The sequence below is a fragment of the Athene noctua genome, chromosome 10, assembly GCF_965140245.1.
Source record: "Athene noctua chromosome 10, bAthNoc1.hap1.1, whole genome shotgun sequence".
Classification (NCBI taxonomy): Eukaryota; Metazoa; Chordata; class Aves; order Strigiformes; family Strigidae; genus Athene; species Athene noctua.
The window spans coordinates 18,869,863-18,897,544 of NC_134046.1; the positions used below are offsets into that span (position 1 = coordinate 18,869,863).

Consider the following 27,682-nt stretch of genomic DNA (forward strand, 5'->3'; position numbering starts at 1 on the left):
TAAATCTCCTGACCTGAACCAAGTTATTCCTGTTTAAGTCAGGCTGAATTTGGCCTCTGAAATGGGGTCATTTCCACCCAAATGAGGCAGGCAAAGCTGTCACCACCCCAGGCAGGGATGGGAGCATCTTGGTGATAGGCTGGGTCTACAAGAAGCTACCTTGGGAAGGCTGGAGGAAGAAATTCTGCATTAAATTTATATCAGAGCAAAGGAAAAGATGATGCAAGTTCTCCTGGATTTACACTGGTTTAACTGTGAGCATCTTGGCAGGCCCCCCAGCCAGATTTTGCAGCATTTCTCATCATTACATTTCAAAAGAACTTGGAAACATCTATTTATCTGTTACCATATGTACAACGTAACACAAATAGATGCTACAGTTTGAATATATTATTTGCTACACACCATTAGAAATTGACTCCATGGCAATATATCAATATTACACGTATTTATTGCTTCAGCAAGAAGTCATCATGTGCTGAGAGCTTTTGCCATCTTCAGCGCTTTAGCAGCTGGGTTGCCAGTCACAGCCAGCATTTTCTCTCGAGTCTCCCGAAACGACAGACAGGGGGCAAAACCCAGAAATGTCCCGACACCCAGTGAGCACCAGTGGCACCACCCAACAGTTTTATTGGAGGCTGCCATGCTTTCGGCAAGTAGCTGCCCTCCATCACATCCAGGCTGGTGCTGGCTGAGGAGAGCCAGCCTGCCCACGGGCACAAGGACTATCGGGGGGTCTCCATCAACGACAGGGTTTGGAGCTGCAGATCGAGCTGGGGCTGTGACCTGGTGCAGCAGCGATGCCTCGGCCAGGCAGCTCCTGTGGATGCAGACACCCCCGTTCATTGCTCATCTCCATGGGAACGAACCATCACAGCTAATGATGACTGCTTAAATGGCAGCACTGGTGACAAACGCAGGGCTGATCTGACTAGTGGCGCAGGTGGCCACTCCGGGTTGCCAGCTGGGGATCTGGAGTTATGGACACACCAGGTAGCCACAGACTTCTCCTGCGGTGTTCCTCCCGGTACTCCCAGCACCAGCAGAGCTCCTGCAAGCTGCAGCACCCCGACAGCATCCCTGCAACTCAGACCCTTCCCCACACATGCCCAATCAAGCATGTATCACCCCGAGATCCCAACACATCCTTTTACATTTCCCAGGGGCACTCATCCATGCTAAGTCCAGAAAAGCCAGTGAAATATCCATATCAACACGCCATGATTAATGCTAATAATGAATATAAATGCCAGCCCCTGGCACATGGCTGAGAAACTCCAGGCCCATGCAAAAGGGCCTTTCTCCTTCTTAAATATCTCAGCTTCTCCTGAAATGTGGCAATTTAATGCCAGGGAGGGAGCCGGTGTGTTCTCCAGCCACATTCCTGCTTTTATAGCAGCTCAGGTTATAAATAACAATCAGTCTCTCCCGCCAGCCTGCTCCCCTATCCCCCTTCGCTTTTTTTAATCTTTGCCAAAGGTACTGTTTAGAGATCTTTCTAGACCATTTATTTTTAAATTACCAGCCAGAGGAGAGAAGAAGGGGAAAAAAAAGAAAAAAGAAAAAAGGCAAAAGAAAGAAACTTCTGGGGCTGATAGCTTATCAGGAGGAAATCCAAATGTCACATTAGTTGAGAAAGTTGGAAGATTAAATTTTCCAACACCCTTCATCTGCTGCTGACATTTAGGGGTTTTTTTTTCCTCCTCCCTCTCCTCGCTGCATTTCCCAAGCGGGGTGAGCAGTGAGCGGGCAGCCCCTGCCTGCGGGTGCTGAGGCTGGCAGAGCCTCCCACCACCAGCCCCTCACCTCTCCCCTCCCTGGGGACCTCAAGCAGATGGGTGGGTGCCAGAGGGCTGACCCTGGGGCAAGGATACCTTCATGGAGCTGCCTCCCACTGGAGAACAGAACGTTCCAGGGGATTCTGGCCTCAGCTGTGACTTAAGCATCATCCCCTACCAGAAATACAGTACTAAAGATGGAAAAATCACTTCATTTCTGTGTTGTTCTGCTGTGATACCCATCCGAGAGCGTCTGCTGATTTGAACACTTCTCACTGGGTAAACCCCATAGCTTGTGCTAGTGGGGAAAGGTGAAAACTTTGCTTCTGCAAACATTGTGAGAGCCTTGGGGTCCCCCAGGAAAATTTCATGATGTTCCCATTTGTTCAAAACCACTTGGAAATCCAAAATCTGTTTAGGAAGATAGTGGAGCTGAGGTGCAAGCAAAATGAATAGGAAACTAATTTCTTTCTTGCTGTAGTTAAAGCCAGTGTAAGGCTTCTGAATAAGCCCCAGTTATGTTGAATAGGCATTGTCCATCAGAACTAACTCCATTTCAGCTAGATCCTGCTCAATTTAAATATAAAAATTGAGATAAATAAAGAAAAGACAGAAAGACCGCTATTTAGTTCCATTCAGATCTTCTGGTATCATCTCCCTCCTTTTTTTATTTCAGCATCACCTTCTTTTCTCTCCATTATTTTTGTTGGAATTAAATTTGCTGGGATTTAACTGGGAAGCAGCAACAGCATCAGTAGGGAAGCACCCTCCCTGCTAAACCCACAAACCTTGGCAAGAGGACACCTCCAATTTTGCTTGATATTTCCCCAGAGGAGGACTGAAGTCAGTGTGGTTGATGACGGCTTTGCAGGGCTGTTCCTCCTCAAGGATACGCCACCCCCCTTGGGGAAGGGCTGGGGACCAGGGTGCTGAGCCCCATGGTCCCCAGGGACACCGTGCCATGCCGCAGTGCATGGCTTCTCCTGGTGCCCTGTGTGCTGGGAGGGCTCAGTGGGCACAGCTCTGAGGTCAAGATGCCTCCTATTTCCTAACCCTGCCTAATGGGACCAGGATTTTCTCCTCAGTTGCAGAAATGGCTAATCCCAAAGCTAACAGCCAGGAGCTGCCAGCTCGGGTTGCCACTGCCAACACTGGCTGGGTGTGGGCAGCTGGGACCGGTCAGGGTAACACGGGGTATGGGGATGTCCAGCTCCATGGTCCCCTGCCCCATGGTAGTGACAGCAAAAGCCCTGTCCAGCCTGAAGGGTGCATAAGTTCTCCTCAGCCCCTGGGCAGGGAGCTGCCCTGCTCCACGGGCTGTCTCCTCTTGCCTTGACTACCAGACAGTTTTTCTTCCACTTCCATCCAAAATCCACTTTAATGCATTTTAAGCCCATTAGATCTGTCCTCTCCAGAGTGGCCATGGAGAGCAGGATCCTCCCCTCCCTTCTTTGGCAGCTTCTCCCAGGCTGGGGAGGGACAGGAGACATCCCCAGTTCTGAATGAGCGGGACTGCGAGCGAGGAGACCTGCTTAGGAGAGTAAGTGTCCCCCTCTTCAGTCACAGCATCTCCTTGACCTCGCTGTCCCACCTCTCAGACTCTCTGTGGCTGGCTTCCCCTGCCAAGGAGCACTTCTGCTGTCACCGCCTGAGGACACTGGCACCAGTGGTTTGTTTGTATCCCTGCTTTGAAGGCATCCATCCTCCGCTCCAGCCCGCTCCTGGCTCTGCTCTGGGGCATCACCTCCAAGATGGGGTGAGAGCTGGAGCTCAGTGCAGGGCGTGTCTCCTGAGCTGGTCATACTCCATCAAGCCTGGATCCTCCCCTCCCATCTGCACTGAACTTTCTGAAGGCTCACGGGGTCACGAGTGTTACTTTTCAGAGGTGGCCATGTGGTTTGCAAGCGGTTTGCTGCCAATGCCACATGCTGCCACTCCCTGGCTCCTGCTGCAGTACTGTCCCCTGATGGCACCTCTGCTGCTGGCTCTGCTTTGAGGCAAGGACTGGGCCTGGGGCAAGGACTGGGCTTTGGAGCAAGGACTGGCTGGGGCTCCCCAATTCCCCACCCTGCTCTGCTTGGGGCTCCCGGCCAGCTCCTCGCTCCCCAGCGGCCCCATGCCAAGAGCATCACCAACCTGGTGAGCCCCTGGTTGGGAAGGATCCCATGGCATGGCACAGCACAGGAGCTGGGTGACCCGTCACTGCCAGCACAGCTGGGTGCTGTGGGGCAGCAGCCACGGCTGGCGGAGCACCCTGCGCCCGTGGCGGGGCACCTGAGTGCTGGCACTGGCACCGCGCGGAGGAGCCGGCAAATGCCAGCCCCCTCGGGAGCGCCGGGAGAGCGGAGCTGTCGGGTCTGTATTTAAAGCACTGATTGCCAGAAATCACAGGACGGCTGTGCTGGGAGGGGGGCAGAGAATTAGATTCAGTCTCTAATTAAAGGTTTGCTCTTCATTTGAATTTCAGATGCCAGCTTTAATTTTAGAAACTCACAGGCAGTGGAGCGACCTGCCCACCTGCCTGCTGCTGGGCCTGGCGCCGGTAGACAGATGCCTCCATGGCTCGGCTGGGGGGACATGGCTGCACACCGGGCACTTGCTGCCCGCTGCAGGGTCTTGTTATGCCTTTGATGTAACAAGACTCAGCTGTAATGAACGCTGTGCCGTGCCTCCCCGGCATGGTGCTGGGACAGCCCTGGCACGGGGCTGGGTCCTGGGATGGGGTGGTAACTGTGCCAGCAGTGCAGCAGGGACGGTACTCACGTATTCAGTGTCGGCCTTGGAGTCATAGTACTCGATGTCTTCCTCCTGCAGAGAAAATGGAGAGCAGAGTTAGTGCTGGGCAGGAATGAGGATGGCAGAGGGGTCCCCATCACTGCCCTCCCTCCCCCTTACACGTACCCTCAGCACCTCTGCCATGCTGCTGGCAGCCACCACATAGTGGGGAGAAGAGCCCTGCCCACTCCATGTGCCTATGACCCTGGCCAGGACCCCACATCCCTCTCATCCACCCTCCAAAGACCGGTCATCGCCTGCTGTACTTCCCTTGCTCATGGCTGCCACTGAGATGCAGCAGCATGGGGCCATGCACACCCTCCACCGTGGCCGAACAGCCCTGTGACAGTGACACCAGTGTGACTGTGGCCTCTGTGCTGAGACTGGGCGTGAGGCTGCACCATGTCTCCGAGCCCGGATGCTTCAGTCCTGCTGCGGGCATCGGGAGCTGCAAGAGAGCCAGGCATGGGCAGCGTGGTAGGCAGCAGCTGCACAGCTGGCAGGGCTTTCCTCCCCGGGCAGCAGAAACAGGGAAAAAAGCATCCTTGCTTCCATGGAGAAAAGGACGTCATTAATTTGGGGTATTTAGAGCCTATTTAGGCAGAAAGGTCTGCTTGGATTCCTCTTCCCTGGAGTCAGGACTCAAGGCAGCTGATAAAATTCCTAAAGAGGCAATTTGGAGAGCAGCAATGCTGTCACAACAGTGTTTTGTGTGCCATCAGAAGGGGTAATTAAAGGGCACTCGGAGACTCTTCTCTGCGTGCTGGGATGCGAGCGCGATGCAGCGCACCGGCAGCCGTCGCGGCCCTAACATGTCTGCCACTCAATCAGCCGTCAGCAGCTGCCGTGCAAACCAACCTTCCTCCCCACATGCACAGGCAGCGCTTTGGGATGATTGTTGCTGTTATTATTTAACGAGGAAAGCAATCTGGGCCCAGAACAGAAAGCCAGCCAAAACCTTAGCAGTGCTGACTGCATCCCTATCCTTCCTGCTCCTGCTCTGCTGCTTCCTCTTGCTGCACCCAGCTTGGCCACGGGCTCGTGCTGGCGCCGATGCCACCATGACACCCAGCCCACCCTGGCCATGGGCTTGTGCTGGGGCTGGTGGCACCACGACATCCAACCCAGCCTGGCCACGGGCTCGTGCCAGGGAAAAGCACCAGCAGGTCCGAGCAGCTCTCCAGGCAGCTGGCACCAGCCACTCTACCACCCTGGCCCCACTGGGAACTGGCAGCCACTAGCCAGTCACTTGCTGGCATTATCCTCTAGCCACAAACCTGCTCCCTAGAGCAGTTTGCTGCTGCTTCTCCAGGATGTTAAGACACAAGATGACCAAGAGGTGGGAAAGCCCCTGGAGTGGGGATGCCGCTCTCCCAGTGGCACAGGTGGCAGGGGCACCCTGGCAGGCTGAGTGGCCAATGTCCCCCAGTGATGGGGATTGCAAAGGGCAGTTTCAGCATCCTCCTGGGCAAAGGGGCCAGTCCCTCTCGTGGGCTCTGCGACTCTAATCATGGCGATAAGGCAGCACCAAGAGAGGAAAGTGAAAAAAAAATTGATGCATCTTCCAATTTCTGCTATTAAAAAGCCTAGTCATTAAGGGAATGTACTTATTAATTATCTGTGATTTGTTGTGAAATGCTGAGGGGTTTACAACAACAAGAAAAGGGAAAAAAAAAATTAATTTCTCTTCAGATGCCCTCCCTGCGCTGCTCCCGGCCCCACGCACACCCCTGCCCCTTGCTGGCGCTGCTGTCTCCCCGGGTCCAGGGCCATCTGCACTTCCTAATTAAAGGAACCCCCGGGAGACCCATAACACAAACGAGCTAATTTCATGTTTAATGATCTTTAATCAGAAGTGAGTGTGACTAACAACAGCCATCCAGAAGGTGCTTTGTTATTCGTTTTATCTTCCATCGGTTCCTCCAAAAAGCTCAAATCCCTCCATCACGCAGTGGCCCTGGTCCCGCAGCAGGCAAGAGGGCTCAAGGTGATGCTGGAAAGGAGAGCTGGTCCACTAGTCCTGCTTTCACCTGCTCCAGCGCTCCCATGGCACAGCACGGCACGGCACAGCACGGCACAGGGAGCTGACCTCCTGGAAGGACATCTCTCCCACTGGTTTCCCCTAGGGATCACAGAGGCCTTGCCATGCAGTTCTTCAAGCCCTGATGACCTCGGGAGCAGGCGGGTGAGATCCCGGCCGCACTCCACGACACAGCTGAGGTTTGCACACATGAGACAGCACAGTGGGACAGCCAGTGTCATCGTGGCCCTTCTCTCGTGACATGCCCTGATGCCAGGCTCCGCTCTCCCTGCCACAACCCCGGTGATGCTGGGGGTGGTCATGGGATGTGAGGGAGCCTGCGGGATCTGGCAGGGCATCCATGGAGGCCAGCGGAGCTGGTGAGATTTATTCTAGGAAGGAGCAACAGAGCCCTCAGAGATGCTTGGGGTCTCCCAAGAGGCAACACAGGGTCTACAATTTCCTCTCCTCAATATTTCTTTTCTCCCCTTCTTCACACACTTGACTTCTTCATGTAATCCTCTCTTCCTCCTCCTCTGGTCCATGTTAAACCCAGCACCCGGTCTGTGTAAATAGCACTGATATTTCTAGAGCCTTTCAGAATAAATACCAATAAAGAAAACAAGGGGGTGAAGATGTCGAGGGATTTCAGGGCAAAATATTGTCCCCGTCTCTTGCAAACAAACCTGCAAAAGGCACTTGCTGGTTCGAGCTGAAGGGGAGGTGGATACTGTGTAGCTGCTCCTCGATGATGTGTTAACTGCTGCCCATTTTCTTGCACTGTAATTGCCAAATGGCATCTGCATAATGGCACTGTAAGCGCTGTGTTGCTAGCAGATAAGCACGGCTTTATTTCAGCCTCCTAGACCCTCAGTGCATGTTAGGGGGAAACAACTTTGGGAGTTGAGTGCAATCACAGTGGGATTTGCAAATGCTGCTGAAGCCATCACCCAGGCTTCTCCAGCAAAGCCACTGAGCGACCACTGTGCCTGCACCAAACCTCGCGGGTTGGTGTCACCTGGCAGCCCCCAGCCAGGGCTGGACCCAGGTGGGACGTCCTGGATGGGGCTCCAGGGATGCTGCATGCCAGAGTCCCCCTGGGGACCTGAAGTCCTGCTTGTCCCCCTTGAGCCCTCCATAGCAGCCCTGTGCTTCACTTCTCTGCCGATTTTACACTAACACACCAAGCAAAAACCAGGCTGTGAGCTTCTGGAGCCTTGCCAGCAGCTGAAGGGAGGACCCTGCTTCAGCCTGGGTGCCTCCTGGCCACACATCGGCAGACCAGATTTGAGCCAAAACCCACGCAAAGAAAGGGCACAGGGGACCTCAGGTGGGCAGTGAGGGGCACTTCTCCCTGCCACTCCCACACAGCCTTCTCCAAGAGCACTCAAATAGGTCTTTTTTCACCTCAAACAATTACAGCAACTAAAAATAACACTAGAAAGCTCGGTGCTCTGCTGTTACTGCAGCCTGGCGATGTCAGGACGGAGGGGTGCTGGCCCAAACCTCCAAGTCAGTGGTCTAATGAGGTGGCAATCAAACCATGTCACGCATGTAGCTGCCACCGTCCCAAAAAAAACTCAGAAGGAGCTGTTGGTGGCACATCAGCTTCTTGCTCCTGCCCGTCCAGCTGGAGCATGCAGCTGGCAGGGACACAGCAGAGGGGCTACAGCTCACTCTCCACCTATAGCTTTTCTATAATATCACCCGAGGTGGCTAATCCTTCTCCCGCAGATCTGTTATCCTCTGCAGGATTGCTTGCCATCATCTTGTAAGGGTCACCCTGTAGATCACATGCCCTGGGGATTCTGTGGCTCCTCGGGGTGATTTTGCAGGTAGTTCCTGCTGCATTGCATTGATTTTGGTCGATCTCAGCTCTCAAGCTGTGGGTTTCAGTTCTCTGAGTGGCGCAGGTGACCCCTGCGGTCAGGAAATCTCTTTGAAGTTTTAATTGACGCCTGAAGAGCCAAATCCTGCAGCCACTTGCTTTCCAGGCAGTTAGGAGGAACTCAGAGGGTGCTGGGGAAGACAAGCTGATCCCAAGCTGGCACGAGCCTGTTCCCCAGCTGCTGGACGGAGCTGGACAGGGCTGGTGGCAGGGCCAGTATCCCAGCCCACGGCACGCTGACATGGGCACGAGCCAGGGGACTGGAATCTGTGCCTGCTCAGACCTGTGGGCAATTCAGTGGGTGGGGAGAGCAAGCAGGAGCTGGCATGCCCACACAGCACCAGTGGCTCTACTCACAAGCCCATCTTTCCTCTGCCATTAGCACTTATAATAGGCAGTGAATACTGAGGGAGTTCTTCATGTCCCTGAACCATTAAGCACACAGAAATAGCAACAGATTTTGCTTATAGTTGCACCTTTCACATGGGAGATAGCCTGCAGCGCCTGCAGCTCCTACTGCGCCTGCAGCCTTGTGTCTTCGTTGAGGCTGGGTGCAGCAGGGGATGAGGAGGGGGACACACCATGTTCCCACAACAGCACTGCCCCTGCCAAGCCCACCCGTGCTGGGAGGAGCAGGACGAGACTGGCTGATGGCTGTGCCCGGGGATGTGTCCATGCCAGCCAGTTTGCCCCAGCTAGCAGCTCTGGTGAGTGCTCACCCCAAGGTGTGCCCTGCCACAAGCCCTGCCACAAGCACAGTGGCCTTCTTGGCTGTGTAAGAAGGCAAAGAAAGTATTTCTGCAACAACTGCCACAGGGCAGTGTGAGGGCCACTGCCAGGACCAGGGTCCCAAAGGGACCAGATGAATTCCTGAGAGAAATTCCTACCTGCAAACCCAGCCACACCTGGCTCTGGGCAATCAGGAAGACCACTGGCAGTGGCTGGTAGGGGCTGAACCTTTTGTTTCCACTGAGATAGAGCTATCCTTGTCCATACGCATCATGATGAATCCTTCTCCAGTCCCGGGAAGAGGGAAATATTCACGGTTAGCCCCAGCCACCACAAGCTGTCAGATGGACTCCGTCAGGGCTGGTGGGGAACACACCTCTCCTGCAGCCGTCGCCATACAAGTCCCCTTGCAACCCATCCAGCAGCAGTTACCCAGGACAGGTGGAAACAGTCATCGTAATCTGCCTTGGCATCTTTTTTTTAAAAAGCAATTTCCTCCCTCTGCCTCTCTGACAGAGCTAGGGAAATATTTAAGTGACCCGTCAACAGTTTTTTCATCTCCCTCAGAAGATGTTTTATCTGATCACGCCTCACCAGCTATTCTTCTTTACACGGCATCTCCTGTCTGCTCCCGCTCCTTCGAGGCTGCCTCAAACGAGCGGTGGCTGCCTCTTCCCCTCCACTGCACCTGGGCACGGCAGAGATGCCAGCACCCACACAGAGCCGGTGGCAGCCGGGGACCCCCTGCCCTGCCAGGGAGGGGATGGGATGGGATGGGACGGGATGGCAGCACTGGGAGGAGAGCCGGCAGCCCCTGCACCAAATCATCGCACCCACGGGACTGCCACAGGTGGCCTGGCTGTCTTGCAGAGCAAGGGGCGAGGGGAGCCCCCTCAAGCCTCGTCCTTGGATTTTAAGAGGGAACAGCACCGACACGGGGTTTTCGTGAATGATTTTCTTGTTCTGCTTTTTGGCCAGAACGGCTCTACAGCAAGGTTGGTGCTTTAACACAGTAATTCTCCGAGCGTAATGAAAGCTGACATTATATCAAACACAATAAAGACTCTCAGTTGATGGAGATCATTCCTGAACACACAAACCCATTAAACTGAAAAAAAAAATATCAATTCTACACACTCGCCAGCCAAAAGAAAATGTGATTTGTTATCTAAAAGGGGGTTATAAACACAGCTTCAGTGCACTTTCTGTGCTGTAATGAAAACTGGGTTTGAAATGGCAAGATGACTGCAAATTAGAGTATTTGATTTTATTTTCTAACTTTTTAGGTAAACCTTCTACAAGGGCAAGTGCAAGGTTACAGCGACGATCTTTCTGTTCTCGGCCGATAAGTAGGATCTGTAATTAAAGGAGGAGAAAAATGAAAGGGGGATAAGGAGCTGGCGTTCACCCTTCTAACGCCGCTTTGAACACAAAGCCCTGCCTGTATCGCCGCAGCAAGCCCACAGGAACAGACGCTGGCACCCACGCACGGCGTGGCACAGCCGCCGCTCCCACGGCAGACACGGACGGAGCGGGCGGCTGGCAGGGCCCTGCTCCTGCAGGGATGCTGCATCCAGGGCGGTACAGCTGCGGAGGGGCATCCAGCCGCCCCGCCACGTCCCCCCGCTTTATCCCTCACCTTTCTTGGGCGGTCGGGAGCCCAATCTCTGTTATTCCTCCTGTCCTTCCCCATTTGGCAAACAGTGATCCTGTTTTCCCCGGAGTTTTGTTTCTAATGGAGCTTGAAATTATCTGGGCTTTGTTATTTGCTTGCATGCTTGCAGGCAAGGGTTATGGATGGAGGCAGCGGCGTGGGGCTGCCCGGTGCCCGTGCTCCCTCTGCCGCCTCCATGTGTGTCACCGCACCCCAAAACTACCCGTGCTGCGCCCAGCCGTTAAACCCTGTTTCCAGCAGCTCTTACATCTGCAACTCAATGTATAGCTTTTTTTTTTCTTCTCCAAGGATAAAGGGCCCACTGGGCTCTGACTGTTACAAACACCCCTTTCCTCTCCTGAAAAGTGGGGAGAGGTGGGAGACAGGGTGGCAGCAGGCGAAGGAAGAGGGGAGCTTCCCAGTGTAGCAATGGAAAATGCAGTGAGGAAGAAGAACTGGGAGAAAAACAACAGTAATAAACATTTTATGAAGCAGAAAATGGCTTATAAAGAAGTCAACTTTTAAAGGCAATTTATATAATCCTGCCAAGTGCACATAAATGTGGGGATGGCTCTCTGCAGCGTCAGAGTGTCCCTTAAAGGGACAAATAGCTCCAGCTGCTGCAGAAGATCGACACGCAGTGAGGATGATGATGCCCTGGGATGCACTTAACGGCTGGCAGCACAGACCTGCACCTTCAACAGCATCCCTCGGGTCAGCATGGCTCCTGCTGCCGTGTGCTGTAGGGGTGTGGGACACCTGAGCTGATGGTGCTGGGACAGGGCTGAAGGTCTGGCAAAGAACCTAAGGCACTGGAAAATCCTGGAGGGAAGTGGAACACGTGGTAGAAGGGGAGCTGGGAGAACACGGAGCTGGCGGGGATGCCAGACATGCAGCATGGCAGCTTGTCAGAGAGGACGGATACAAAGGGTGGCAGCAAAAAACTCAACCTTGCAGTGTTTTTATAGGTATATTTTGCAGGTCTCTTGCCTGAACAAGGTGACAAACAGAGGATGGAAACTTGGTAAACAGCATCATGGTGTGGGCTGCAGCCCTGGCACCTCCATCTGCTGCTGGGGATGGTCTGCATGGGGGTGCTCAGCACCACTCCCACGGCTCAGGGACAGTGCTGGGGACAGCCAGAGCAGGTTGACAGCCCTGATGTGCCTTGAGGGACAGACCCTCATAGTTCTGCACAGCATGGAGCCAGCCTGTCCCAGCAGATCCCCTTGCAGAACCCTGGAGCCCAGAGGCCAGACACTTCTCACTGTGAAAACTGGTTGTCCAGGCCACTGCAATGGGACCCAGCTCTCAGCTTTCCAGGGCTCTGCCAGCCTTCGCTGGTGAGTGAATGTGCATCCCTGAGAGACCCTTGCTGTGCCGGTGGAGAAGGGCACAGCCTCTCGCCCTCCAAATCACCAAGGGTGATTCAGTGGCCCTGCACCACAGCCTGCTGTGCTGTGCCCCTGTCCCTGCCCACTGTGGTACCCTGAGCTGCCACCCAGCCCTGGGGTGAAATAAGCTGGAGGAACAATGTGAGGGTGCTCCAGGTGTCACTGTATGGGTGACCTTGAGGCCAAGACTGCTTCTGGCCAAGAAAAGTACTCCAGCGTCCAGGGGAGCTCTGGGGACACATAGAGCTGAGGACACAGTGTGTGGCTTGGCACAGCCAGGAGACATGGGGGACCTGAGGGTGGGTGAGGACAAGGAGCAAGGATAGGGCAGGACAGTGTAAAGCAACGGGGAGTGTTTTGGGAACAAGTAGGTGCTTTGCAAAGCCCCTTGAGTGGGTGGCTGAACTCAACCCCTTCAGAAAGGCCAGCATGGCTGGCATGTGGCTGGAAAAACACAAAAGTGATAAAAAAGAAACTTCCCCTGTAAAGATGGGTCATGAGTGACTGCTGGCAGCAGCCTCCCACCCTCTTGGGTTCCTGCTCCTGTTTCATTTTCCCCCGGACTTCCATAGCAACCCATCTGCAGTGAGGTTTAATGGGGCTGCCATTAGCACTAATGCAGTGCAAACACTCAGCATCTGCTGGTGCGCCTTCGGATGGAAACACAAAAATAACTGCGCTCGCCACAATCTGTCATCGACTCCGGCGCGAGGTTAGGACGCGACACGCTGGGAGAGGAGGGGAGAGCTGCGGCCAGGAGGAACAAGCTGCTCAGTGGGAAGGGAGGAGAGGAGGACCTGGGGATGCTGAGCTGCTGCCTTTCCTACCCGCTGCCTGTGCCAGCAAGCTGGGGACAGCAGCAGAGCCAGTGTCACCAGTGCTGGCACGCAGGCCTGACCATGCCCTGCCATTTTACAGATGAAGGACAGTAAAAGGAGGTTCAACTCCGGCAGTGAGAGCCACTTATGCAGTCCCTCTATCCCTCTGCTCTGCCCAGCAACCAGGGCTGATGCCGGCAGGGCTGTGTGCTGTGGGGGAGCAAACACCCAGCACCCCGGGTGCTGTGAGCAGTGCTGGGCCAGTCCATCAAGTGTCCCAGCCAGGTCTGGGCTGTCCTGATAAAGCTGCGGCGAGCTCTGTGGTGACGCATCGCTGCACATTGTTTCTGGGTGACTCGCTCCTAATTACCTTGATTAAGTGGTTGCAAACAGTGCTATTAAAAATATTTTTTCTACGAAAGTGGATTTCTGAAAGGTTTGTGCCATGAATGGCAAAACGAGTTAAGAGTTGCCCAGTGCTACAGCCTTTCACAGCATGTTTTGTATCCTGACTGTTATCCCCCTCACAGTGGAAAGCATCTGGGTTTGGATGGAGACGGAGCATTTTGGGGCTGCGGAGGGGCCCTGCAGCGCAGCAGTTGCTGGTCTCTGCAGCCCAGGGGATGAGCAGAAGCAGCAAGGAGTGCTGCAAAACCCAGGGACCTTGCTCCAGCTCTGCCTGCCCTACCTATGCCCCTGGGGTGCCCATGGCCAAGCTTTGGGTGCTGCTTGGGGATGAGCTGCCCTGGGGCTCGCAACCTCCCCCAGGAGCCCTGAGCCCACAGCTGAGGTGCTGGCAAGGAACTGGCATTGGCATCAGCCGGTGCCCGTAACCAAACCTTGTTATCCTCTTAACCTCCCATTCACCAGCCTCCTGAAAAGAGGTGACAGTAATTGAGCAGCGCTCTCATGCAGAAAGGTCTTGGTGACCACTGGTGCCAATGAAAACTGTCTGCTGGACAGCAGGGCCAGCAGGGACACCTCACCTCTCCTTAGCGAGGCTGCTTCTGCTAATGATGGGGAGACCCCTGTGAGCTCAGTCTCCCCAGGTGCCTATGGGACACAGCTCCTGGGGCAGACGAGTACTGGGCATGATTGTCAACCCCACGATGGCCACGTGGTGAACAAAATCCAAGCAAGTGGACACCTTGCCTTCTCTTCGCTCCTCCTGCCTCTTCCTCTCCACATCAGTGACCATCACCAATGTCAGGAGGGTCTGCATGTCTGGGATGTGGCTCCAGGTTCTCGTGTGCTGGCAAAACTGGCTGCTCGAGGCTTGGACAATCGCATGCTTTGCTGGGTAAAAAACTGTCTGCATAGCCAGGCCCAAAGAGTTGTGGTGAACGGAATTAAATCCAGTTGGCGGCTGGTCACGAGTGGTGTCCCCCAGCGCTCGGTTTTGGGGCCACTCCTGTTTAACATCTTTATTGGTGATCTAGATGAAGGGGTCGAGTGCACCCTCAGCAAGTTTGCAGATGACAGACACCGAGTTGGGTGGGAGTGTTGATCTGCTCGAGGGTAGGGAGGCTCTGCAGAGAGACCTGGACAGGCTGGAGCCATGGGCTGAGCCCAACTGGAGGAGTTTCACTAAGGCCAGATGCCGGGGGCTGCCCTTGGGCCACAACAACCCCCAGCACCGCTACAGGCTTGGGGAGGAGTGGCTGGAGAGCTGCCAGTCAGAGAGGGACCTGGGGGGGGAGCTGATCGACAGCCGGCTGAACAGGAGCCAGCAGTGTGCTCAGGTGGCCAAGAAGGCCAATGGCATCCTGGCTTGTGTCAGCAATAGCGTGGCCAGCAGGGACAGGGAAGGGATCTTACCCCTGCACTTGGCACTGGTGAGGCTGCACCTCGATTACTGGGTTCAGTTTTGGGCCCCTCACCCCAGAAAGGACATTGAATTACTTGAGTATGCCCAGAAAATGGCAACGGAGCTGGTGCAGGGTCTGGAGCACAGGTTGTACGAGGAGCGGCTGAGGGAACTGGGATTGTTTAGTCTGGAGAAGAGGAGCCTGAGGGGAGACCTCATCACCCTCTACAGCTACCTGAGAGGAGGGTGCAGAGAGATGGGGATGAGCCTCTTTAACCTAGTAGTAAGCAACAAGACAAGAGGGAATAGCCTCAAGTTGCGCCAGGGAAAGTTTAGACTAGATGTCAGGAAGCATTTCTTTCCAGAAGGGGTTATTGGGCATTGGAATGGGCTGCCCAGGGAGCTGGTGGAATCCCCATGCCTGGAGGTGTTCAAGAGTAGGGTCAACTTAGCACTGAGGGATCTGGTGGAGTTGAGAACTGTCAATGTTGGGGTAATGGTTGGACTGGATGATCTTCAAGGTCCTTTCCAACCTAGTTGATTCTGTGATTCCTCTCCTTCCTGAGCAGATTGGCAGACAGAAATACCCCCCAAAACACACCAGCAAGGCCCAGCAGCAGAGCTGTCCTTGGCTGTCCTCTTGGTAACTGCCAGGGGTTCCCCAGGGCTGGGCAGGATCTGGCCTGACCTGGAGGGAAGGGCTGGGTGGCTCAGGATTATTTTTTATTGTAGACCCCACTTGCACTAGAAGGAAAACAATCTTTCCTTCCTTTTGTATTAGTGTTATAATTTGAGAGCATTTCCAGACAGAATCCTTCAGGTTCCCGCTGAGCGCTATCACTGCCAGAATTACAAAGTCAAATGCAATCATTAAACCTGCATCTTCCCTCTCCCAGCTCAGATTGCTCCTTCCCCCAGAAACAGCCCCCACCACAACCGCTGGCAGGTGACACAGACCAGCCGCTGCTGCCGTCACCCTGTGCAAGACCAAACTCAGCTGCCAGAGATGGTGGGGGGGTAAGAGTCTCCCCAGCCCCAAACCCCTCAGGATTGAGCTGCCAGCTCGACCTTCACCTCCTGACTTCTCCTTACAGTGTGTGCAGGCAGAGGCAAGGCTGGAAACGAGCTCAAAATGGCTTCATTTGCTCTTGTTACTGCTGGCAGGCGGCAGTGCTGGGGCTGCCTGCATGCCGAGCAGCACAGCACAGCCATTGCTAACTCGTGAGGGAGCCGAGAACGCAGGCAAGGAGAGAGGGAAGAGCCGAGGGATGGGAGCAGGGGTGGGACGAGGAGCTGGTTCCTGTGCCAGGAGCCATCCCCGAGGCTGGTGCCTCCACGGAGCTCAGCGTCCAGGAGGGAAGGGGGTGGGAGCGACCGGGCCGTGCACGGAGCCTTACCCGGATATTGTCCTGCCAGTGATGAGCCTTCTGGAACTTCTCTGCCGCGTTGGCAAGTCTCTGCAAAGCAAGTGGGAGAGGAGAAGTGAGCCTGGGGAAAGCGAGAGGAGCAGGGCATTGCCCATGTCAGCCTGGGACCAGCACCTGCCTCAGCACCCACCATCCCTCTGTTTGGGGGATACCCCAGGACCCTGCCACTCCGCCAAGCAGGCAGTGGGGCAGAAGGAGTGACCATGGACAGCAATACCTGCAGAAGGATGTCCCAGACATGGGGCCCTGGTGTTTCTCTGCTTGCTCCTGCCTTTCCTGGAGCAAGCCAGTGTCTCCAGAGGAATTGCTGCCACCTGAACTCAAGCAGGGCTGAGCCATCACATCTTGGTGGCTGTTGGTGTTACCACTGGAGCTGGGCAGATTAATCCGTGGCACAGGGTGAGGGCTGAACCTAGGCCCCTGCGCTGACGGCCCCCAGCATTCTGCAGGGCCTTCAAAATGCATCAAAAACCTTCTCGAAATGCCCCAGCACTGGGGCCCAGAGATGCACAGCTCTGCCCATACAGATTAACCCCTTCATATGTCCGTGCCCTCCTTCACCCTGTCACATGCCCAGGGCCATGGGATCAGTGGCACTGAGCCTGTCTGCAGGGACCCAGCGCTCCCAGGCAGCCGGCAAGCAGAGAGGAAGCAGCTACAAGACACAGCAGCTCTGCCCACCATTGCTGCTTGCAGCAGGAGGCTCCAGGGCTGAGCTGCCTGTCCAGGTTCACCCAAGGCTGGTGCAAGCACATCCTTCTCCCACTAAAGCACATGAGGCTTCAAAGGAGACAAAAGTGTCTCTATATTGATGGCTCCGGAGGCAGCAGGCAGTACGGGCAGGCTGCTGCCTGCACTGGGGTAGCCAGAGGAGAAGGATGGAGTGATGCTTAGCACTGGGGCAGTCTTGCCGGGCTCAGGCTCAGCCATGAGAGGCCACACCAGCACAGAGAGTGCAGCAGGGCAGGGCTGGAGACCAGGCAGTCCCCGGGGTACTGGCAGTGCTGGGAAGAAGCAGCAATCTGGCCTTTAATGGCGCCAAAGGGGACAGACAGGGCAAGAGCTCCAGGCTTTCCAGCAGGATCCACTCTGCATCACTAAGCAAGTAAAACCAAGAGCAAATCAAGTGACGTACACTTTTCCTTCTGTCTCTCGACCAGCCCCAGGCCCCCAGGGTGCAGGCAGCTGCCTGGAGAGCTGCCTGCCAGGGCTGTACAACCCGGTTAGCCCAACTGGGGGTAGCACGGTGTCCTCAGCCAGCCCGCAGAGCCGAGGGCCACCTGGACCCCTGGGTGCCAGGGACCCTCACCACTTGCAGGGACATGGGGTTTATCTCCACAGCCTCGCAGCACCTGGCACAGCCCACCTGTTCCCCACCAGCTGCTGGCTTTACAAGGCTCCCAGGGAACACATGCTGCGGAGGTCTCAGCTCCGCAGGCTGAGTGGCTAATCTGTACGGGGTTAATTGGCCATGAGGCTTGCGAGGCTGTTGCAGCCCAGGAAGGGTCCCTAGTGAGTTAGTGGGAGACGCATCAAGCAAAGATGTGCCTTACGGCAGGCGCTGCTGCATCGCCTGCTCCCCATTTCCCTGCATCCCCCAGAGGGATGGGACATGCTCTGCTCCACGCAAGAGATGCCAACAGCCAGAGCACGGGAAGGGAGGGAAGCCCTGGCGGCCTCCAGCACCCCGAATTGGCTGGGAGGAGGAAGGGGCACCGATAACAGGGTGACGTCCTGGGCCAAACACCCACCTGGGAAGCACTGCAGAGATACACGTAAGATTCCTAGTGCTACTGCACACCCGACTTTCACACTGTGAACCACAAACCATTCCTTTGCTCAGCAGGGACCCAGCATGCTGGAGGGAGTCCGCTGGGGTGGGAGTGAAGTCCATCTATAGCCCTGGGAATTAATTTCCCCACGGCCTGGAGAGTGCCTGGCTGTAAGAGCACACACACACACCAGATGACACTCTCCAGAGAGGTGGGCAGGAGCCCTGGGCACAGCCACACGTGCCACAGCCACTGCCCTGGCTGTCACCAGATCCACCAGCTCTCCCGTCAGCACATGAAGATGCCCTTCTAAGTGGATACCTGGAGGAAACAAAGTCCTGAGGCTTCATGGTGTCTCCTTCACATGTCCCCAGGGCCTGCAGGAGAGTGGCAGCACCCAGCCCCAGCAGCGCCCAGCCCTGGCAGCACCCAGCACAGCGAGAGCAGGGCCACGATGGCAGGTGCTGTATTACCAGGAGCATGGCAAAGCACAGGTACTCAAAAGTAAGGTGACAAACGGTGAAGGGCATCACAGATCTGGCCTTCCCCAGCCAGAGAATGCAGCGTGTCCTGATCAGATGCAGGGAAACACGTATCCATCACTGCGTAATCTGGACACGCACTGGACAAAACTTTCCTTTTTAATCTTTTATCTTTTTTTAATCTTGATTTCCAAATCAAAGTACTTGCTTTCAATGGCCAGCATCCAAGGGGAAAGATCAGCTATCAGCTGAGCACTGAAGCAAAAATACCTATGGCTCTGGTGGCAGAGAGAAGAGAATGGGAAATAACGCACGGCTGGACAGAAAAGCCAAGTAATGATAATTTTCAGGGCAATTTTGCGGGGGGCTTACCTGCAGAGCCACAGCACTGCCTCTCTGGAGCTGCCTAGAAAAGCTGTGGCCCAGTTTTGCACCTCATCCCTGCAGGCTTTTGTGCTCTGTTTATATATTGAGATGGCTGATTAAAGGCGAGCATTTATTCCAAGTCGTGTTTAAGGCAGCAGTGATGAAATATGCATTTTTCTATACTTGATAAGAGTGTGTTTGTTTATTATGGGCCAGAGTAAGATTTATGGACATCTTTAACTATTCACCACCTTGTGCGAAGTGCCTGGAGGGTTGCAAATGGTGCAGTAAGGGACAGCTACACCCAGGAATGACACTTCAACAGAAGATATTTTTCTTCTGGAAAATGTCAATTTATCAAAGTCGATCCAGACACAACTTTGTTTTTTTAAAAAAATAAATCCAGATGTTCTTGTTTGATAAACAGCATGTTGCAGGGATGAGGGAGCCTGTGGCAGGATGGCACAGCCATGGTAGGGTGCTGTGCTGGCTTTCAGCGCTGCTCGACACCCACCCCAGGAGAAGTGCCCCCAGAGTCTCCCAGCTGTTGCTTCTGCAGCATCTTCCTCGCTGAAAGCATTTCAGTCCCGTGACCAAGATGGGGACTGAGAGGAGAGAGGAACCAAGTGGGCAGCCAGCCACCCCTCCTCTGCAACAGGAGATCCTCTGCTCACCTCTGTCCCTGCTGGGGACATGCCTGGACCGATGCCATGTCGGGGGGTTCCCACGGGAGCAGCCCCGTCCTGTCCTGTCCTGTCCCTGGCTGGTGCTAGAGGGGAGGCCCAGCCAGCCCCTGCCCAGAGACGGGATGCTGGCATGAAGGGGATGGGTGATTGATCTGGGACCCTCCAAAACTGTGGCAATAAGGACAGTGCCCCTGAGGGGGCTACTCTGGACAGCTTTGCTCACAAGCAGGATTTGCAGTGCTGTGTTAGGACTGGGAAGGTCCTGTTGCTCCAGCAAAACCCCCCAAGGCAACATCTTCCCAGGGCAGGTGATGGGTCTGCCTGGAGCCACACACTGCTGCAGGACATCCCCATTAATGCCAAATGAGATCATCATGAATAATGCTATTATGATCGATACAGCTCAAGGATTATTTCTAATCCTTAATAATGATTAAACAATTATTTTTCAAGTGTTACAGATCAATCAGTCCATCTCAAGGTGCACTGCGTGCAGGGACTGCAAGATGCCTGGGATGCAGGCAGTGAACTGGGGAGCCGTGTTGGGGTCCCATGCCTGTACACAGCAGCCACCAAAACCTCCCAAGGGGTTCAGACCTGGGGGTGTCAATTATGTGGTTCCAACAGCAAGAAAAATTAGAGTAATTATCAAGTAAAGCATGGATGTGAAATACCTGTGAATTTCCAGCAGCCTCTGGTGCTGGGACTGCCCTGGCTGTGGTACTTTAAGGAGCACAGTTCTTTCCCCAGAAGTCACTGAGGGCTAAGGACAGGAGATTTAGAGGCTGAAAACACCAAATTGAAATGATTCCACAGGTCATAAAAGGCCAGAAGGAGATTTGCAAGGGATTGGTGTTTGGAGATCCCGATGGCAGGGTCTGTGAGGGGGGAGGCACTGTGTGGGCTTTATTGTGCCCCAGTCTCTTTCATATTCCACATGACACTCCTCTCCACCTCATTGCTCACCCGGGCAGATCCGTCAGGAGCTCCCTGCTCAGCACGCTGGCTTGCCTGGGATTAAGGAGCCTCAGGGATGGCACGGACTTGGGATGGGGTGGCGAAGGCAGCACGGCTGGGTGTGCACCCTCCCTTCTGAAAGCCGCATGGAAAAGGAGAGGTGGGTGACCTTCTGTCTGCCTAGAGGATGGCATTTCCAAACACACGGCTGCTGGTTTTCCTCTGCTTTGATCCAGGACCTTGCTTCTCAGCCCCAATCACCCACAAGCTCACCCACCCCAGCCTGAGCAAGGCTTATCTACATGGGCTTGCCCATGGTAGCACCTTTCAGGGCACAGCCAGTTTGATGTCCTGAAGTGGCTTGAAGTGAGGTTGTGGGAAATGCTCAGAGCATCGGAGCTGGTGCAGGCAAGGACCACAACCTCCTCTCTAGGTGGAGGGGACTGTCCCTGCTGTCATCATCCCTGCTGCTTGAGGGGCCAGGATGCAGGGGGACTGTCCTTGACATAGCAAGCTGCCAAGGGTGCTGCCCACCTTCTCCTCTGTTGCACCCAGGGCTCTCCTGCATTGCTCCAATATTTTTGCACAGCAGCTTTCCAAGGTAAACTGGTCCAATGCTTTGCTAAATCTCTCTTCCCAGCCCCCACATGGCAATAAGTATGCCCTGGCTGTTCCTGCCTCAGTCAGATCAGTGGGTTTAACTTGGGAGGCAGCAGAGCAGAGACTAGAGCAGCACAGGGAGGTCAAAGGCCAAGGTTGGATTTATAAAACAGGATTATGGCAAACACTCTGCAAGAGGAGACTGAGCAACCCTGCGTAACGGCAACAATGCTGGCCCTGTGCCTCAAGCCTCCTCACGGAAATAAAGCACCCCATGCCTGTGCTGATGCTGGGGGATGCTTCTTGAGGAGCCTAGGATGGTGTCCCCAGCCTCCCCCCACAGCCAGTAAGGAAGGGCCCAGCAATGGCCCAGCACACAGCGGCTGCATGTGCCCAGGGATATTTGCTCTGAGGGGGAGCTGCTCCTGTTAAGCCTTCATCTAACTTCTTCCTGTGCAGCTGTTATCACCCTCATCTTGGCACCTTCCCCAACGATGTGAAGTGTATTAACGTCCCACACCTGAGCGCACCACTGGAAGGAGAGATCTTTGCTGGAGGTTACAACAGTCCTGCGCTACCAGGCCAGAGAGGTCCACGCAGCATCTTACCATCCTCCCAAAGCAAGAAAACACAGGTGAAAGCTGAAGGTGAGAAGGTGAAAAACAAACACACATGACAAAGTCAAGCAGCCAGGGACACTCCCCAGCAGCTGGTTTTGCAGCTCTTTCTCCTCCATGATGAAGGAACAAAGATGGCAAAAGCCCTCTCCTTTGGCACCAACCCCCTCTCCAGGGGTGGGGCACCGTGAAACTGCATCTGTCACTGCAGAGCATCCAGAAGGGCTCAAGCCCATGCCATGTGCTTCAAGTGCCTCCATCCCGGTCTGCCTGCATGCCTCAGAGCAGAGGGCACCTTCTCACAGTCCCACCTCCTGCCACCAGCTCCGGGGCGCCCCCACCCCAGCTCTTCCTCTTGTCCCCAGCCCGTCCTCTCCCCATTCACTGAACTTACCACACACACCCCCCTAAGCAAACCCTAACAAAACCGTGTGCATGCCACCATCAAAAAATGATCAACCAGTGACAAAAGACGACAACCCCCTTATATACACATAGGGAATATAAATCTTGAGTAAACACTGTAAAGCAGCGAAGCATCTCATCCTGTAATAATCTCCGAGACAGTTGATCCCAGGGCTCTTATTACCCCCACAGCCGTCAGCTGAAATCCAGTCGGCAGCAGGCTCAGCCATGGCTGAGTATTGATCAAGGAGGCAGCTGCAAACATGCTGCAGCGGTTTTCTTTCCGAGCACTAACTTGTTTGTCAATAACTTCCTCAGCCACATGGAGGGAAAGGGGTGGCTGGAGCCCGTCTCTCCTCCTCTTGCACCTGGATCCAGCCTGTGCCTGAGGGAGGATGGAGCTGGAGCCAGCACTGGTTGCTAACGCTCTCCTGCCCGTGGGAGGGCAAATAAAGCCCCAGTGAATAGTAAAGAGCAGGTGGTAAATCCTCCAAGGGCTTCCAGACCCTGGTGCTGTACCAGCTGGTGCCTGCTGGTCTGGGAGAGCGGTGAGCGAGAGGACACCTCTGCAGAGCCATCTCCGCCCACAACCAGGGTTGCAAGCACAAACCTGGAGCAAAACCAGAGCCACAGCTGATGCAGACCTCACGCGGGGCAGTGGCATGGACAGCACCCAGCCCTGGGAGCCTGGGATGAGCCCCAGAGCCACAACTTCCATAATTTTACTGACCACATCAGTAACTCATGGCTCTGCAGGCCAGCAGCGTGTGGTTCATATTCCCCTGCCAGCATCTCTCTTTCTCCTCCAGACTCACAATTTTTACTGGTAAGAAACACCATTACCAGTCCTAAGAGCCACAGAGAGGGGAGGAGTGAAACATCTCAAGTCGAGAGGTACCCATGTGCTTGAAGAAGGTGGGGGAAGAAAGGGAGAGCATCACTGCGCAGGACATTTCTCCTACCCCAAAGTATCTTTCAGGCCTCCAGAAGAGCTTAACTTCTTGCAAACGCAAAAGCACCAAGGACAAAAGGACAGTGCAGCTAACCAGGCATCTTATGGCATGAGCCCTCCCCAGTGTTCTCTTCAGCTCTTCTTCGTTGGGAGAAAAGTCCCTCTCTGTTACTATTCTCCTGGTGTTTATGCCCTCCCTGAGGGCTGACATTTGCTTTCCAAAATTACAAGCAGATGCCAACTCTGCCCCTGCTCCCCATCGCCCTGACTGCTCCCCAGGAGTGGGGGAGGAGGGCAGGGGGACCATGCCCTGTGCCCCGCGGGGGGCGCCTGCCCCTGGGGACCAGCAATAGCAAAATCTCAGCTCAGCTGCTCAGACCCTTCTTGGCTCCTGTTTTCACCGACACAATGCCAAATAACCACTGCCTCATCCCTCCTGGGGGAGGAAGGGCAAACACCAGGGTGCAGGATCTGTCCCCACCTCCCTCAGCAATGAGACAGAGGTGGGATGCAGGATGGACAGATGGGACTAGGTATAGGCAGGTGCAGTCAGGCTTGGCCTCTTACCATCCCTTTCCCCTGTGCAGAGCCAGCAGAAGGAGCGTTTCGCCACACCGGCATCACTGCTTCCCACATCCTCCTGCCTTTTACCCTGGCTGTATGGAAGCAAACCCTGCTCCTGTGTTAGATATGCCTTTAAACTGGACTGCTAAATGCCATGATGTTTAAGCACTGCTGGAAGGTGCTTCTGCCTGGCTTTGGGACGCAGGCAGTCCCTCGGGAAGCCAAACCAGGCACACCTGCCTCCTCTGTTCATGACTTGAGAAAGAACACTTTCCTCTGTCCCCTTCGCTTTGCAGTCAGTGCCCTTCTGCATCCTCTACAGCTAATGGAGGAGAAAGCAGGGACCTCTGATCCAAGATCCCAACACTCAGCCAGCGGCAGAGCTGAGTAGGGGCCTTCAGCTGCCCCGTGGCAGCACGGGTCTCTGTGCTGTCCCTGCCCAGGGGCACCTGGTATGTCCCCGGCTAGCAACGCAGGATGGGAATGGTGCTCCAAACAGCTATATTATGCTATGCAGCAATGAAAAGACAAAGGTGAGAAACTAGACGGCATTTCCCCAGCAAGTCCAAACTAGGGAAAACATCACAAGCCTCTGAGATAGGAGAGATGATAATGGAGGTTGCACTTGGCTGGGCCAGTGCTCTGACAGCTGGCACTTGCTGTCCCTCAACTGCAGGAGGAGCTTCCTCTATCTCAGCATGATCCAAACGCATTCCTCTGGCTAGCAGGCAACAGAGCTGCTGCAGAACACTGCCACTGGGACCCTCGAATTCATTTCATTAGTGTCCTCAAGAGGAAAAGGCCTCAGGACTGCACATCAGGCATTCCTTTTGCCTAAAATTTAGGGAGTATTTGATAGTGAGAAGAAAACAAAGGATGTAAATGGCTTTTCAAAGGCTGTTCCGGGTGATAAAACTAATCCCAGCACTTTTAATCATGCTCATTTCACACCTCTTGTTCTCTTCTGGAGCACTGGCTCACGAGATGAACAAGGCAGAGAAAGCCCAGTCTGTTCCTGATGGAAGCTCCTACCACCTCCATAGTAGCTGGACCAGCTAAGGTCTAACTGGTCTTAAATTGCCTAAACAAAACCCTGTCTGGCAAGGAAGAAAGTCTCTTAGGATGAAGCTGGAATATTTATAGCTGGCTCCTGGGAGGTGCTGAAGGGCTGGAGCATTTCAGCAGCATCCCAGAGGGGTGATGGATACAAACCACCCAAAAAATGTGGCTCCAGCGCTGTTTGTTGGCTGCAGGTGACACAGACATGTCCCAGCAGCATCAGGGCTGCCCAACTTCAGGGCTGCCAGTCACACACACCAAAGTTAAAAGCCTAGCAAGTGCTTCTGCCCATGGCTCTTGTTATCAGCTGCTTTGGGGACAGCTAATGTCAGGGTCCAGCTGTGTGCTCGATGGCAACGGCATGGTGGGGATGGGGTGGGTGAGCTACTGGGCACAAACACAGCATCCTGGCACAGTGCAGTGGGTCTGCCAAAGCTCTGCCATGAACGGAAGGGCTTGGGCACTCTCTCTTGTGGTTCTTATTTGCTGGGTGATGAACAGCTCGTTTGCCGCACAGTAAGGTGCAATAATTCAGTTCAAGATGCATTTCCTAGAAGGTCAGGGTCATTTTCCTAGAAGGGGAAATGTGATGGCAGAAGATTCACCAAGCTGGGGAAGAGGAGACAGTGCTGCCCTGAGCTCCTTTCCTCTCCTTTTTCCCCTGTACCAGTGTGCTGTGGCTCCCATAGGATGGGCGAGTGCTGGGGCTTGGCAGACGGGAGAGACATGGCTCCCATGAAGGGTTTCAGAAGCTGGCACCTTACGGCATGAGGTCCTGGGGCAGCCTCAGCTTCTGTGGTGTTGGGAGGGTCAACAACCACATTAGTCGGCATCTCAGCCTGCTGCTCCATTCCCATCTCCTCCTCAGATAAACTCCAATCACTCAATCCAGTGGTGCTCCCTAAACCACACTCAAATAATCTGCAGAGCTCCAGTTAGGATCATCAAGCAGGACTTGCCACAATTCAAAATCCATTACAACAACCACAAGGCATTTCAGTGGCAATTATAAGAGATAGTTTCACTTAAAAATCAATTTTACTTAGAGCTTGGGGGAACTGTTTTTTTAAAAAAATAAAGAAGGAATTTGCCCAGCCAGGTCTTAGCAGCCAGTCTCCAAAGGAAAAAAAAAATCCTTCCTTATCCTTATCCTTTCTTATTTTAGAGAAGTAAGTCCCATGTTAAGATGACAAGAAGTTCAAGGAGTGGCTCCCCCTCCCCTGCCAGTGCTCCGCATGGTACCAACAACAGAGAAGCTCCCGTGAGAGGCAGGAGGGCATCCCTGGGAACCCAAAGCACAGCCGGCCACTGTGCCCACATCCTAGCAGGCCTCTGGCTCCCTGCTCCATGGGGATGAGGCCTTTTGTGCCTTCAAAATCCTCCCCTTTAGCTCTTTGCCTTTCATTCAAGCAGAGGCTGTTAGAAAGTTTGCACTGGAAACCACTTACAATCGATTTATTTTAAGGCATCACCTCTTGCTGTGTTGTGATGTGCAAGCTTTAAAAAGCACCTCGTTTATTATCTGCTGCCATGTGGGGATTTCCATACAGCACATTACGGTGCAGTGAGAGCTCCTCTGTTACTAAGTTTTTATGGTAAGGTAGATTTTCAGCATGCAGAAATCCCCCTGAGAATGCACTAAAATGTCAAAACCCTGTGCCCCCAGCAAGCCCCAAGAGGTCCCCTCCAAACTTCCCAGCTTGAAACCCTCCAGAGACACGTATGCTGTCTTCTTCATGTCCCCCAGTGCCACCAGCAACCCTCCGGCAACCCTCCTGTGGCCTAGGAGGGGTTGGGCATGTTGATCAGTAACTCGGGCCCCCAGTACCACCGCAATATAATTGTGACCAGAGCAGTTTAAATTGCCCGTTTAAAGCACCAAAGAAAAGCAACTGCAATGCAAAAAATCCTCTAAAGGACTTTTTAGTCCTGTTTTGATCTAAAAAAAAGAACTGTAGTTGGAACCAGCTTTGCTCAAACTTTCAGAAAAATGGCAATCAAGCTCCAGCAGCTCCAGGTGCTGGGATGAAGTTTCAGGGAGGTGGAAGTGAGCAAGCTCAGTGTGTCACCAAATGGCTCTTTCCAATGTGACAGCTCAGAGACCCCAACACTCATTCATCTACCCCCAGCATTTCCACGGGGCAAGGAGTAGTCTCCCAGCTGCCAGGAGCGGATGGGTCTTCAGGACCCATTTCCATCCCTTTGGGACATCCATCTCCACCCTTTCTGCATTCTCAGTCTCCTCCTCTGCCAAGAGGACAATGCTGACGGCACCCAGGTGGAGCACTTGGCAGGGTGCAAGGCTCTGCCAGAGCCTGGAGCCAGCACCGTGAGCCGTCCTGCCCCAGGAGCCAGAGGGGTTGTGTCACAGCAGAGGGGGAATGGCAAACAAGGAGGAGGAGAAGAGATTGAGCAAAGAAAATGTACTATCTGAGGGGTGAATGGTGCCCTTGAAGACCCGAGAGAAAACTACAATGAGTGAAACCTCCCATGGCTTTGGATGCTGCAAACAGGAGTGGACGGAGCAGAGGATGTCAGGCAGAGTCTTGAGGTGGGGCTGGGTGGCCTCTTGGGGCTTGCCCATCACTGCCGTTTCACAACAATTATATGTTAAGATGGCCAGAAAATCTATCGAGCAAATTACATGCTTTATTTTGAGAGTCAGTTATTATGAATTTACACAACAAAAATGTAAGAAAAGGCTTCTGCAGTTTGACTTAGCCCTCAGGCACTGGCAATTCTGGCACTGCCACTGTGCCAGGAACACTCATACCCAGCAAACAGAGAAAACCAATAAACTGCCCAGGGGTGTAACACACAAATCTTAGGCCATTTTCCTGTCCTGGCCTTGTTTTGCCAGGGCAGTTATTGCCCTTTCCCAAGCGACACAGAGTGGTTGGCTGAGTGGTCCTTTGTGCCAAGGGGATCATCC

The 27,682-nt window shown here is 54.1% G+C and overlaps 1 protein-coding gene across 1 annotated transcript in view; it reads right to left on the reverse strand.

The window, feature by feature from the left end:
• Positions 1 to 27,682, reverse strand: part of CACNA2D2 (calcium voltage-gated channel auxiliary subunit alpha2delta 2) — a 226,879-nt gene that overhangs the window by 29,491 nt on the left and 169,706 nt on the right. The window contains exons 4-5 of the mRNA XM_074914169.1: positions 16,261 to 16,320; positions 4,542 to 4,586 (exon numbers count right to left, since the gene is read on the reverse strand). Coding sequence (XP_074770270.1) covers positions 4,542 to 4,586; positions 16,261 to 16,320 — 105 coding nt within the window. The remainder of the gene's footprint in view (positions 1 to 4,541; positions 4,587 to 16,260; positions 16,321 to 27,682) is intronic.